Consider the following 14,779-nt stretch of genomic DNA (forward strand, 5'->3'; position numbering starts at 1 on the left):
GGTGGAAAGGGGCATTATAATTCAAAATTAATGCATCTATTGCAAAATAAACCATGATAAACAGAGTACACAAAATATACAAAGAATAGTGACACAAAACCCTACAACCAGTCTAGCTACATGCACGATTGTTGAACAGCTGTCTACCTGTAATGACTTCAATAAAACAGCCAGCAACAATAATTGAGCAGTACTTACATGTCACTAGCAATGGAGGAGTTTCTGGACATGGATTTCGGTGAGAGCTCATAGTCGCTGTCTGAGCGGTACAGGAAGGACTCCCGTCGTTGACTGTGAACAAAGTTGGCCTGGAGGATGAGTCCTGAACCAGGACTCGTCATCGGGTCCAAGGGACTTCGTCCTGAAGATGTGCCATTGTCCACATCGAAACTGTTAGGATAAAGAAACACATGCACACAACAAATTACAACAAATGAAATTGTGCTCTTAAGGTTAAAGACGATATTAAGGGCAGAAAAAAGTGAAGTCTATAATTATAGAATCATATCCTAGAAAAAAATAAATAAATAAATAAATAATATATATATATATATATATATATAAACACATGTCAGTGGTTGAGCATAACAAAGTTATGCCAATATAAAGTCTTGTTGGAGAAATAAACTACTGAGGGTTCCATGGTTGGTAAGAACAGACAGTGTCACAGTTTTGATGACCTTGGTCAAATACCTACCCTTGTGGGCAATCTACAATTGTATAAAAAGAAACTGAGATCCGAAACTGTTTAAACTCAAATAAAATTACAAAATCTGGTGTTAATGTACAATTTTAAACATGATCACTAACACCAGCATTCTCCTTTCCAGCCAAGATAATTGTTTTGCTGGTTTAATCAATTAAATATTTCATAAAATTGATGTAGCATTTACAGAATTCTTCCAGTTTGGACAGGTGATGCCACGTGCAAAAAATATTACAATAATATTGACATGGTTCAAAGAAGACAAAGTAGTGCTATTTCTGCATAGCTAAATTTCAAGAATTGTAAATCGTATTACCTCTGTGGCAGAGGTGCCTTAGAATGCTAAATGATAAGGAGTAAATGTATGTTAAAACAGCTAAGTTTTAGCCTGATTGGTTGACAGATTTGCCATCTGTTATTACACTTAGATTATGCATCATTTTATTATTTATGTGTTACAAATCTCAAAAACAACCTTTAAGAATAATACGTAAATAATTGTGGAAAAGGACAGGTCATGTTTACTCTAATTTACAATGGTGGTTTAAAATCCATGCTCAGTTTAAACTTGGAAGTTTCCACATTGCTGCTTTGTACCAGACAGCAAAACAACTGACTTCTCATCAGTGTAAACCTTTGTTTCCTTTTCCTACCCTGAATGCAGTGTCAGCCTACTGCAAAATTCCATCATACAAACAAGCATCTAATATAAAAGACAATACCAATGTAAATAACCTTACTAGAGCCACCACATATCCACAGAATGCCATGGCTTGGAGTCCACAAGTGTCTCAAACTGTATTACAGGGTGATAGTATTATTCTTCTTCAGGAAGTTCCATTGTTTGTTACTTTGGTGATGGTAGTGGAAAATCATGTCTCAGATGTGCACCAAAACCTTTCAAAAGTACTCAGCTGGGTTGATATCTAACAACTACAGTGTTAATAACATATGGTTTATAATGTTGTCACTGGTCTCGCCCGCCATCATTACACTTCCTCACACAAACAGATAGGTCACAAACACAGTCACTGAGTCAGGGGTGAATGTTTATCCATTTTAGCTAAACAGAATTTCACCTTCTCAGCTGAGCTAGCAGGGTCTTCACGTCTACACTAAATTTAGGAGGGTGCCATGTTATACTGTAACAGCAGGCTCTCTCTTTCAGCCTTGCTTCTCCCTCACCTCACATTAAACAGAAAATGTCATGCTCCTTAAACTACTCATTGACTTCTCTGGCATCAGAACAATAATGCTTCACTTCAACTCAGAATTCAGATTTGCTTTGTATATATTGGTATTTACCATGCCTTTAATGGAAATTAGAGAGATTAATCTGTGCACAGAGAATCCACTATACACCATAAGAATGTTGTTGTTGTGAGTGGCAGAGATTTAAAGGATTTTTACTGAGAGGATAGTTAGGCACATTTAGTACAGTTACTACGTGGGTTTTGCTATTAATCTTTCTTTATGTTGTTAGAACAAACCACAATAAAAGCAATGAAATGAAATACTAGACAAAACTAAGACATCCTTTCTCTAATTGACAATTTTGTTTTCCACTTTGTGTTCAAGTGCTAGACTCTCACAAAGTGTTTCCTGTGATTTGTCAAAGTACAGATGTTCCATGCTGCATAAACATATGCATCCATGGCCACAAAAAAGAGAAAGATAAAAAAATCAAAAAACAAGAAATACAATTAACAACATAACCAAAGTGAAAGGAGATGATGAAAATCAAATACTACTATACTATACTTTCTATTATATTATAGTATATATATAGTATGCTATAATATATTATACTATAATACTATTATATTTCTAAAAATAAAATAAGAAAATAATATAAATTAAAAAAAAATGCTACATTTCAACAAAAACAAAATACAGTAATTCACAACGCAATCCTGACAACTCTAGTATGTTAAATGACCACTCAGACCTGCATACTTGTGTGCCACTAATATACTCATTCATTGCTGAGAACAAAATGAAGGATGGCACTACTGAACAGATGGCTTTTTCTCAGTAGAATCAACTGCTTTTGAACTGCATGTGCTTTTTGCATCCATTACATCTGCAAATGTGCATTTAATAGTGGAAAAGAGAGTTTACACAGTACATGTCAACTTGACCACAGCATGCCTTTGTGTTCTTTCTTGTGAAACTTTGTGCTCCTATGTAAAACTGACATTTGCACTAAGATGACCCAGAATTATTGGTATGTTTTTCTTTGCATTTCATAGTATGTTTATCTTTTGTATCAAAAGATGGCCTTAACTATCAAACAGTTTGCAGTTTTGTGCAAATTTGTCCCTAGATGGTGATGTCGTTCTCTGTTGATTTCAAGCCAACATCTTGTTTTCCTGTGTAAAATGAATAAGTTCAGCAGCCTTCATTGTTGAACACAGAAGAAGCTCCTTTATAGGTCAAACATTTTAAAAGTCAAAGGGCTTAGAGGTAAAAGGTCACATTTACCATCAGATCAGTCTGCTATAGTGTCCCCTTGGCTTTGTGTGGCTTGCCCAGCTGCAGAAGTGACTCCAGAGCTTGAGCTTAAGCTTGCAAGCTCAAGTTTGACGTCTGCCCCTGGCTGCAGTTATATTAACGCTACAATCAGGAGATGCTAGGCAGCAAATGCTCAGCGACTGGAATAAAGAGAGACCAGAATGAGGTAGAAATAGAAAGAGAGAGAGATGAGGATAAAGAGTGTTTTGTGGTACTTGGCAGATGGGAAAATAAGGAAATGGGATCAACTCAGTCGGACAGAAGCTTGTTTCGTTTTATTGTGTTCTTTCATACGCTGTGCTTTCTGTCACCCTGTATGTGTTTGTTTAAAACAGACAAATAAGTATTGTATTAGTTGAATTTCAAAATTATGAAAAATAGATATTTTGCTTCTTTTCCAAGTACAAAGTTTCTATTTCAGGATCGCAGGAAGCCAAAATCAGCCTTAATTGTATTTGATGTGGGAACCAAACCTGAACAGGCTACCAGGCTATCATGGAGCACATATGCCTTCTCATTTTGTTAATTTGGGACAATTTAGAGATGCTGCTTATCTAAATATGGGCATTTTTGGGAAGTGAGATTAAATCAAAGTAAACATGTGGAGAATGTAGAAACTATATACTACCCAATGGGCTTGATACCAACTAATACCAACTACATTACTTGCTACCAATAAAAAAATGCATCAACATGCAGTGGATTCAGAAGGTATTCAGACCCCATTAATTTCATGTTTTGTTATGTTTTAGCGTTATGCTAAAATAATTTAAATTCAATTTTTCCCTATATAAAGCAACACTCAATACTCCAGAATGACAAAGTGAAAATAGGATTTTACAGATTTTTGCACATTTATTAAAACTAAAACATTGAAACATCACATTGATACAAGCATTCAGACCCTTTGCTCAAAGGACTGAAATTCGCCTCAGGTGCATCCCAGCCTGTTGGTCATTGTTGAGATGTTTCTACAGCTTGTTTAGAGTTTACCTGCGCTCAGTTTAATTGATTTGACATACGTATTTAGGAAAGCCACATCCTGGGTCCAACCTGCATAGATTTTGCATGTTATCCCTGTGTCTGCATGGCTTTCCTCCGGATGCTCTGGTTTTCTCCTACAGTCCAAAGACATGCAGGTTAGGTGGATTACAAATGCAAATGAAAGAAGATAAGAAGCAGGCCGCTAGTTTGGAGAAAATAAGAGCTGATCAGGAAGCAGCAAGCACATCAACCTCTGAGCAAATGAATGCTAAATGTACAGAGAAAGAGGATGAAAACTATGAATGCTCAAATAAAGTGTACTCACTGCACGTTATCATGCAGTGCGCCATTATTGGTACTATATATTACATTTTGCTTTGGTTTTTTTTTTTTTGACCACATTTCAAAATGAGTATATCAGGTCACTTGGCTGCTCTTCACTGCCCTGTTTGACATGAGTGCATATCCCTGTATCTGTGTACATCCTGAGATGAACTGGTGTCCTTCCCTGAGATTTGTTCCAGACTTGCTGGGTTAAGCTCTGTCTTGTCTTAATCATGAAGTGGTTAGGGAATTAAAGAAAAGGGATGGGTTATTGTTAGAGTAAATCAAAAATGTCAGGATAAAACTTCTACATATACATTTTGGGAGATTCTTAATTAATCTTAATTGTTAAAGTCAAACAGACATGAAAAGAAAGGTAACATACATTCAAACCACAATTACTTTAGAAAGTGAGTGGCATAAGAAATATGATCCAAATACTTTAGAATAACCCTTGCCTAATATCCTACTGACATATCACTCTCAGATATCCACTTAACACTCTTATTCATTACGACACTGCATCTATGGCTTTATGACACTGCTATCGTGGGCTGTATCAGGAATGGGCTGGAGGAGGAGTATAGGGACCTAATCAATGACTTTGTTAAATGGTCCAACTCAAACCACCTACACCTGAACACCAGCAAAACCAAGGAGCTGATGGTGGATTTTAGGAGGCCCAGACCCCTCATAGACCCAGTGATCATCAAAGGTGACTGTGTGCAGATGGTGCAGACCTATAAATATCTGGGAGTGCAGCTGGATGATAAATTAGACTGGACTGCCAATACTGATGTGCTGTGCAAGAAAGGACAAAGCCGGTTATACTTCCTTAGAAGGCTGGCTTCCTTCAACATCTGCAATAAGATGCTGCAGATGTTCTATCAAACAGTTGTGGCGAGCGCCCTCTTCTACGCAGTGGTGTGCTGGGGAGGCAGCATTAAGAGGAAAGACGCCTCACGCCTGGACAAACTGGTGAGGAAGGCAGGCTCTATTGTTGGCATGGAGCTGGACAGTTTAACATCTGTGGCAAAGCGAAGGGCGCTCAGCAGGCTCCTATCAATTATGGAGAATCCACTGCATCCACTAAATAATGTCATCTCCAGACAGAAGAGCAGCTTCAGCGACAGACTGCTGTCACTGTCCTGCTCCACTGACAGATTGAGGAGATCATTCCTCCCCCAAACTATGCGACTCTTTAATTCCACCAGGGGGGGTAAACGTTAATATTTAACATTATACATAGTTATTGTCTGTTTTTTTTTCACCTGTATTATTATCATTCTTTAATTTAATATTATTTATTGTATCAGTATGCTGCTGCTGAAGAATGTGAATTTCCCATTGGGATTAATAAAGTATCTATCTATCTATCTATCTATCTATCTATCTATCTATCTATCTATCTATCTATCTATCTATCTATCTATCTATCTATCTATCTATCTATCTATCTATCTACCATGTTATGAATTATAAATAAGTAGTATAAACTTCTCATGACGTGACAATTCACATTGCCTTCCTCTACATATGAATTATTGGAAATGATTCAGTACAGTATAAAACTAGTTGTGACCCACCCAAGAGGTTCAACAGCATGAAGCAAACTATTGTAAAAGGATATTTTAGAGAATTTGTAATTTTAATTACATTTATTTTTTGTAATTTGAGTTTATAGCATTAACTTGGTAACTTTGTATCTGCCCATTATGAGCTAGTGTGAGTGTGTATGCATGTATACATTTTTCATGGGCTGGTTCTTCATCCAGGGCTGTTTCTTAAAATGAGCAGTGCTGGATCAATTGACTTTGAAATTGTTCTGGATCAACTGACTTTGAAATATACAGATACATTTTTTTATTGTGGCATATCTTAATTGGTCAGATAGACAGTACTATTACTATTACTACTACTACTACTACTACTAATTTATTTCAGACTAGCTAAAGTACCTGGCTTTTCTCAGGTATATCTGTATAATGGATTAAGGTAAAAATGCAAATATTTACACATCTTTAAAATGCGGACCCGTTCGTCATTGCTGGCATCAGTCATCTATACTACCTCTCTGATAACTATCAATTTCTCTGTTCTCATGAGTTAAGATTTTGTTCTTATTTGTATGATTTTACCAAAAGTAAGTTAAACCTAAACAATATGCCAAATTCATTACCATCAGCTGAAGCATTTTGGTGTGATAGAGTGGTTTTGGTGTTGTGTGTCTCTCTAAAGCCTATTACAACACCACTTCTCGATTGACCAATTGAAAGACCTTAAAGTCTAGATTTTAAGTTATATCATCAACAGTAATATACTTAAAAATTTTATGAAAAATGACAGCCATTTTGTATTTTGCAGTGATGCGTTTTTTGCCCCCAAAAATTACAAACACACTACCCTATTAAATTTTTGAAGCAGCATATAGCACATACAGTATTTATATGCTCTTGCAACACACATGCAAAATTTTGTGAAAATTGGTTTAGTTGTTTTTGTGTGATTGACGAGCATACAAACGCACAAACAAATATACAAAACAAACACGCAAGATGCAATCTGAGCACTGGAATAGGGTTCTTAATTTGCAAAATGAATAAAAAAACATTAAAAAAAGCCAAAAGGTTTAAAAGAAAGATTGTACTGAGATTATTTACATACTGTATATATATATTGTTCCATCCACCATCTGAATAGACTATTTGGGTATTTGGTCTACCTATCCAACTATTGTATTCAAATTCTTACTGATCTTGCTGTATCAAATTTTAACATTTACGGTGTCAAAAGCCCAATATTGTGGCATCAAATGCCAGGCAGAAAACAACTCTGGATGGAGTGGCAGTCCATTCTAGACCGTACTTACATTCATTTCTTCACAATCACTCACATCAGGTGAGTTTACAATGCCTAGAAGCCTAACCTGCATGTGTGTGACATGTGGGAGAAAAAGTCAAAACCAGAAATGGCCCTGCAAACTATTACATTTGAAGAAAGCAATTAAATTAGTAGAGTATGATACATAGTGTTATTTAATATACTGTAGCACCTTATATGAAGGGCACAATTATAATGCATCCATTTTTAAGGGATTCCTTTTTACGTTGTGCATATACAAGGAGGTAAAGCAATTTCCTAACCTTTCCACAAGAGTGAACCTTGCACTTTGTAACACAGCCCTTTAGACATTTTATCATGGTGCTAGTCGAATGATGCCTCATACTTTTTTTTTGAACATTTTTTTACATGAATCTTCATTATTTCCATCCAGTCATCCATCCATCCATCCGTCCATTATCCAACCCGCCACATCCTAACCACAGGGTCACGGGGGTCTGCTGGAGCCAATCCCAGCCAACACAGGGCGCAAGGCAGAAAACAAACCCTGGGCAGGGCACCAGCCCACCACAGGGTGATCTTCATTATTTATTTATTTATTTTCCATTTTGATTTTTTACTACTTATGTCCATTTAAATGTTAGATATCAAAACTGTGTGTCCTTCTGTAAAGGACTGTATGCCCACCTACATCAGACATTTTTTATGATTGCTTTAACTGAACAAAACTGGAATAATCAATGATCAACACATTTGTAGGCTTATAAATTTTTAGACTATTAATAATTATTTTAGAGGCATGAATTAATACTGTTTTTTGAGGAAACTGACCATCTTTGCTGTTTAAAAAGTTTCAGATGTTGAAAGACATTGTAAACGATGTGATGGTATCTTTTGTGCACCCTCATGAGACAGATTCAGAATGCATATGAACAAAATTTGCTAAAAAAAGAGGGGGGATATATTAAGAAATGGTGTGTGTATTTAATTTGGCATTACAGTAGTGATGCATAAATCTTTTTTCTTCTGTCTGTGTGCTATTTTGACATAAAATACTGTAAAATATATTAGAGTAAACTGGCAATATGCAAGACACATTTAAGAACATTCTGGACAGCACTCAGACAGATGTCACAGGTAAATTAATGGGAGAAGTTATTAAGGAAAAGATTGAGCGATGTTTGGCAAGATCAGGAGTTTTATTGAACAGTTAGCTTGTTACCACTATGCTAGAATTCCATGAGGAAGTAACAAAAGTATATGATCAAAGTGGAACATATAATATTATTTATTTTGGGTTTCTGAAACCATTTGAAAAGATGTTACATGGGAGGCTGGACAATAAACTAAAAGAAGTGGGAGTTCAGGGTATTGTGTGTAGATGGGTGGAAGATTGTCTCAGACAAAAGGAAGTGAAGGGAGTGAGAAACCTTATCAGAAGTGGCTAATGTTAAGAGTGGTGTTCCACAGGGGTCAGTTGTAGGGCCACTGCTAGTTATAATATGCATAAATGATTTAGATAGAGAATATAATTAACAAGTTGGTTAAGTTTGCTGATGATACCAAGATAGATGAATTGGTAGATAGTCTAGAATCTGTTGGATCATTACAGATGGACTTAGCATACAAGCTCGGACAGATCTGTGGCAGATGAAATTTAACATAAGCTTGACTTTGACATTACTTGACTTCTCACTACATTCATAATGGCTAACATGGTACAACAACCTAATACTACAGACACAAGTAAATGTAAAGTATTACACATAGGAAGTAAAAATGTTAGGTTTGAATACACAATGGGATATCTCTCTGAAAATCAAAAGTACACCTTATGAGAAGGATTTAGGAGTCATAGTAGACTCGACACTATCAACTTTCTGATAGTGTTCAGAAGCCATTAAGAAGGCTAACAGAATGTTAGGTTATATAGCACGATGTGTAGAGGACAAGTCCAAGGAGGTTATGCTCAAGCTTTATAATGCACTGGTGAGGCCTCATCTGGAGTACTGTGTACAGTTTTGGTCTCCAGGCTACTAAAAGGATATAGTAGCACTAGGGTAAGATTTAAAGTAGTTGCTTTTTTTGTTACCTATAGTTAATTGTCTACTACCACCATTAACCTGGTCACAGTACATCTACATTATCAAAGTCATAAAATGTGTTCGTATATTTAATTTACTTGCATATTTTGATAAATATGTGTCCACATGAATACTTGTCTAGATAACTTTACAGGTAATTACTTGGAGTGGCTGCTAATTTTTTTCCATTAACCACTATGAGGTGTAAAATTTATTTTATCTTAAAAAGAAGTTAATGAAACCAAACTTCTTACATAGGGTCCCAACAAGCCAACCTAGTGGACTTGCTATAGTGGTGGTGTGTGGAGGTGACATTGGCATTTAAAATCCTTACTTGATCGACCACACCATGTCAATCAGTCATGAAATACATGCAGTGGAGTGAACTAGTCTCTTGCACCTTTTGTGATTTTTTTTACAAGTTGAAATATGAAATATCTTGAAAAGCATTGTGTTTCTGTGAAATTCTGGGTGAAACTGGCAAAAACGTTTACAGAGACGTTTCAGATGCTTCAGCAAGCTTACAGAGAAGATTGTTTAAGCACAATTTTACAAATGCTACTGATATTTCAATTCAGGCAGATGATCCCAAAACTCGACAGTGATCATGTTGAGAAAGTGTGTGCTTTGATTCATGAAAATTGTCACCTGACTGTCCAGGAAGTTGCTGAAGAAGTAGCCATCAGTAAAAGTTTGAGTCATTCAAGCTTGACTGAAAAACTGCAGATGAATTAGGTTGCTGCAAAGTTGTGCCACGTCTCTTGAGAGATAAGCAAAAAGCGAACCATGTTACAGTCAGTCAGGAGTTGTTAGATGGTTAAAATGCAAGTGAACACTTTCTGAAATGTTAATACAGGTTATGAAATATGGGTGTATGGCCCCTGTGGAGTTTTTTTTTGTTCCTAATGAAATCCACCCTGAAATGTTGCATATTTCAAACAATAAAAAAATTACTACAGGACCTTTGCAAAATTCCACAAAAAGAGTTCCAGAATGCATTCCAGTAATGTAAAAAACATTGGGAGAGGTATATAAATAGAAGAGGGGAATACTTTGAAGAATACAAGTCTGATTAAGTTGAAACAATATTAATAGTTTTTTTTTAAGCTCAGTTTCATTTCAGACAGACCTCATATTGTAATTTCTTTTGGTGTTCCTCAACAAACCCTTAATTTCCAATTTATTTAGTTTGCAAAACGTTAATTTTGAATTGGGGTTAATTTTGTGTGCATGAGTTTTCTTGTTTTTTATTTTTTAGCAAGAAACATTCATGGTTATTATTACAGCTATGGTGTGTTTTAAATAGCAATGTGATATTTAGGATTAATTGTTGATAGATTTTACCTGAACCTGAATCCCAGGTTCCAGCGGTACCCAGAAGTCAGAATATACCATAGACCAAGCTGCCTTCAGATTGACAGGAGGATTTTTGTTAAATTATTATTTGCTCCCCGGCACTATTATCCAACAGTTGTTGCCTGTGGAGCAAGTACTCCTGTTGTACTTGGACTACTATTTCCTGGCAATATATGGTTCTCTCCTCAGCTCTGCCTCAATACAGGTGCTAGTACAGGTAGGTCACATTATAACTTTGTAAGTTCCTGTTCCTGTCTCATGGCAATCCCTTTGCCCTTTACTTCTTGTTCTGGACATGCATCCCTGTATTTGTGTTTAAAAAATAATATCAGCTATGGTTTGGTACAATGTGATGACATCCTTAATAAAGAAATAAGTTCTTTACCTTAACTTTCAAGTGCAAAAAAATGTCCATTGAAAAATTTTTAGCATAGTGTTTGCAAAAATGACAGCACCATGTCTTTCTACAGTGGTCACATTATAATTATAATGATGACAAAATGGATTCAGGCTCTTTTCCCACGTTCAGCTGTGGCATTTGTGCCATTAGTAATAAAAATTCATTACATTTATATAGCGCTTTTCTTAGTACTCAAAGCGCTATCCACACAGGGAGGAACCGGGAAGCGAACCCACAACCTTCCACAGTCTCCTTACTGCAAAGCAGCAGCACTACCACTGCACCACCTTTAGTAAGTAAATCAGGGAAAAGCACTTTATAATGTCACTTGCAGGTCTGTCTTATAACACCTAACATTTATGTTCTTGTTATTTTGATAAGGTTCTGAATAATACACAATGTGCATTTATTTAAAATACTTAAATTGATCAATTATTCATGATACTATACATAAATAAATACCTGTAATCCTTTATTTATTTGCATTTTGTGACATTATCAGGTTCATCTGGTGTGAGCTACACTGAGATAAGATTACTTGGCCAGTTTTCTATGTGTAGTCAGTTTAAATGACTGCTGCTTAGAGACACAAAGGACAAGCTAATTTTAGATTAAATGAACCCGGGGCATTGGTCTACTTTTTCAAATCACATGTACCTGTTTCTGAATACTGTAGTCCTTGGTTGCATAGGCTATACTAGAGAACAATGGTTTGTGCACCTTGATAGTCACCTTCTGAAGATGACTTTTTAGATGTGCATTTTGCCCACTGTTCTTAGTTTTTCATGCTGGCTAAAATGAACTCGTGAAACTCACTGATTTATTTATAATCAATATTCCAAAATGTTCTCTCTTCCTTTTTTACTTGTGTGTAATTTGCTCATTAAATTTTCTGGTAACAAGAAAGGTGTAAAGTTTTAGGAAAAAGGTGATGTCTGGCATGCTTTTGTGATATGGGGAAATGGGGAAATTTGGACTTGTGTTGGAATGGGCTAGGAACACAATTCAGATTGGACCTGATAATTAACTAGAACAGAAGGTGACTGAACATGAAATGTGAATTTCCCCTTGGGATTAATAAAGTATCTATCTATCTATCTATCTATCTATCTATCTATCTATCTATCTATCTATCTATCTATCTATCTATCTATCTATCTATCTATCTATCTATCTATCTATCTATCTATCTATCTATCTATCTATCTATCTATCTATCTATCTATCTATCTATCTATCTATCTATCTATCTATCTATCTATCTATCTATCTGAACAGGGATACAGGAATCTGTATGAAAAGAGTTTAGTGTGTGGCCATCATCAGGAATCATATCTGTGTGAAGAGTGTCTGCCCCTTTTTAAAGTATCAGTCTGCCTTTTGTCCACAACAAGAATTGAAAAGAACAGACAGACACAACATCATTTATAACTGCCTAAATATTAATAAAATCAACCATTAATCCTTCCATTCATGCATCCATCATTTTAGACCATACTTAATCCAGTTCAGGAGGGGAATATAGCCTTTTTCTTCATTGAATGTTTAATAATGAAAATGATAAATGTTTAGCTTATTCAGTCAGTCAGTGTCCAACCCGCTATATCCTAACACAGGGTCATGAGGGTCTGCTGGAACGAATCCCAGCAGGCACAGAGCGCAAGGCAGGAACAAATCCCGGGCAGGGTGCCAGCCCACCGCAGGGCATACACACCAAACACACACTAGGGACAATTTAGGATTGCCAATGCACCTAACCTTCGTGTCTTTGGACTGTGGGAGGAAACCGGAGATCACAGAGGAAACCCACACAGACATGGGTTAGAACATGCAAACTCCACGCAGGAAGGACCCAGGAAGCGAACCCAGGTATCCTTACTGCGAGGCAGCAGTGCTACCACTGTGCCACCATACCGCCACATGTTTAGCTTATTGGCTGCATTTTTAGCATCATAATGACTAAGTAGAAACATGGTCCCTAAATTTATTTGCATATAAAATCAATTCATGTGATATATAGTAGGTTTATTTAAGTAATGGATCCATTTGGAGGGAGACACCAGGACTTCAAGAGCATAGACCTTGAAAGTGACTAAGGGATGGATCTTAAAACAAAATCAAAACCACATGCTAAGTAAAGTAAGCTGGTAAGTTATAGGGTCACTACTGTCACATGTACAGAGTACAGTGAATCTCAAGTGTCATGATTGCTAAATATGAGAACCTTACCTCAAAACACGTGTCTACCTTATACAAAAGATCTCAGAAGACAGTTTACATGACAGTCTACCACTAGAAGGCATATTAAGTTTTATTAATGTCAGTGAAGGCAAGGGCTAAACTGGCAGATGACAGAGAGGCCAGAGAGAGAGAGAAAAGCTGAAAAAGGGAATGCAATAGAAACAGATAAAATTTCTAAATGGGGTTTCAAGCACTTTAAGTAGGCCTACAGAGGCTGTTAAATTGTGATTTAATTTTGATCATATCAAATTTAGAGTACTCCCTTTGTTATTCCCTTCCCTTAATTAGTTTCTTTATACTTTGAGCATCTGTATAGCATCGTTGTGGGCTCAGGGAAGTTGTGCTAGCTCCAAGTAGTGTTCACACATATTTGCAAACATGCAAAGGAGTGTGCTTTCAGTAAAGGAATAAAATTCTACACTCTGACTTGGGCTAAGTTCCAGAATCCCTTTGTGCTTGTGTGTACACAATGTACTGGGTTTACCAATATAAACATCCACATGTTTCAGTCCTCTTTCTTTTGATATACATTATCTTGTCCTCTAGGAAATCACTCATCATGAATTAGTAATCCTGCTGTCAGACAACCACCTATAAAATGAAGTAGCCAGGCAGAGGGGTCCATAGTCCTGCTGTCTAAGTGTTAACAGTTAAAGGTGGTAACAGAGTGATTAGTATTGCTAACTAACATCTCTCTATTATAAAAAAAAATCCTGGAGAGAAACAGTAGTGCGTCGAGACGTGATCTTCACATTAAGATCACGGAAGACAGTTAAAAGACCCGCGAGGACCTTAAATATGAGACATTGCGCTAAGGCGATGACGTAGAACATGAGATTCTTGCAAGACAAACCCTACTTTCAATCAATATCAAATAAGACAACGGGGCAATGAAACATTCAGTCTTGTGAAGGATTTGAGCACACACAGATCCAGGGTCTCAGCGCATATAAAGCGTATAAGGACAATACATTATAAATGAAACGTTGACGACTAAGCAAAGAAGAAAGCAGCGTGGAGAAAAGAGACTCAAAAGCGTTGGAGAGAAAAAAGAGCAAAAAAGAAAAAATAAGAAAATAAGGAAAGTAATTATCAGCCCATAACAAGTGGAATTGAAACAAAGCACGTCCAATCAGGCTCAGAATTAAAAGACAGAGTAAAAGACAAAGTAGAACTTCATAAACACGTTCACAAATGTTGGCACTATACACATGCAGAGCAGATTATGAAAGCAGTGGTATTCGAAAGGCTCAAAAAAAAACAAAAAAACATATGCACAATACAAATGTGGAGAAAGTTAAAGAATATGAAAGTAGGAAAATTAGAAAG

General features: G+C 36.4%; 1 protein-coding gene across 7 annotated transcripts in view; it reads right to left on the bottom strand.

Annotated features, from left to right (window-relative positions):
* The window catches only part of pde4d (phosphodiesterase 4D, cAMP-specific), a 974,428-nt gene that overhangs the window by 208,208 nt on the left and 751,441 nt on the right, over positions 1-14,779 (bottom strand). For all 7 annotated transcript variants that reach the window (XM_051930173.1, XM_051930172.1, XM_051930174.1 and 4 more), the window contains exon 2: positions 199-390. In XM_051930173.1, coding sequence (XP_051786133.1) covers positions 199-390 — 192 coding nt within the window. The remainder of the gene's footprint in view (positions 1-198; positions 391-14,779) is intronic.

This window comes from Erpetoichthys calabaricus, chromosome 7 (assembly GCF_900747795.2).
Source record: "Erpetoichthys calabaricus chromosome 7, fErpCal1.3, whole genome shotgun sequence".
In the NCBI taxonomy this organism is placed as follows: domain Eukaryota; kingdom Metazoa; phylum Chordata; class Cladistia; order Polypteriformes; family Polypteridae; genus Erpetoichthys; species Erpetoichthys calabaricus.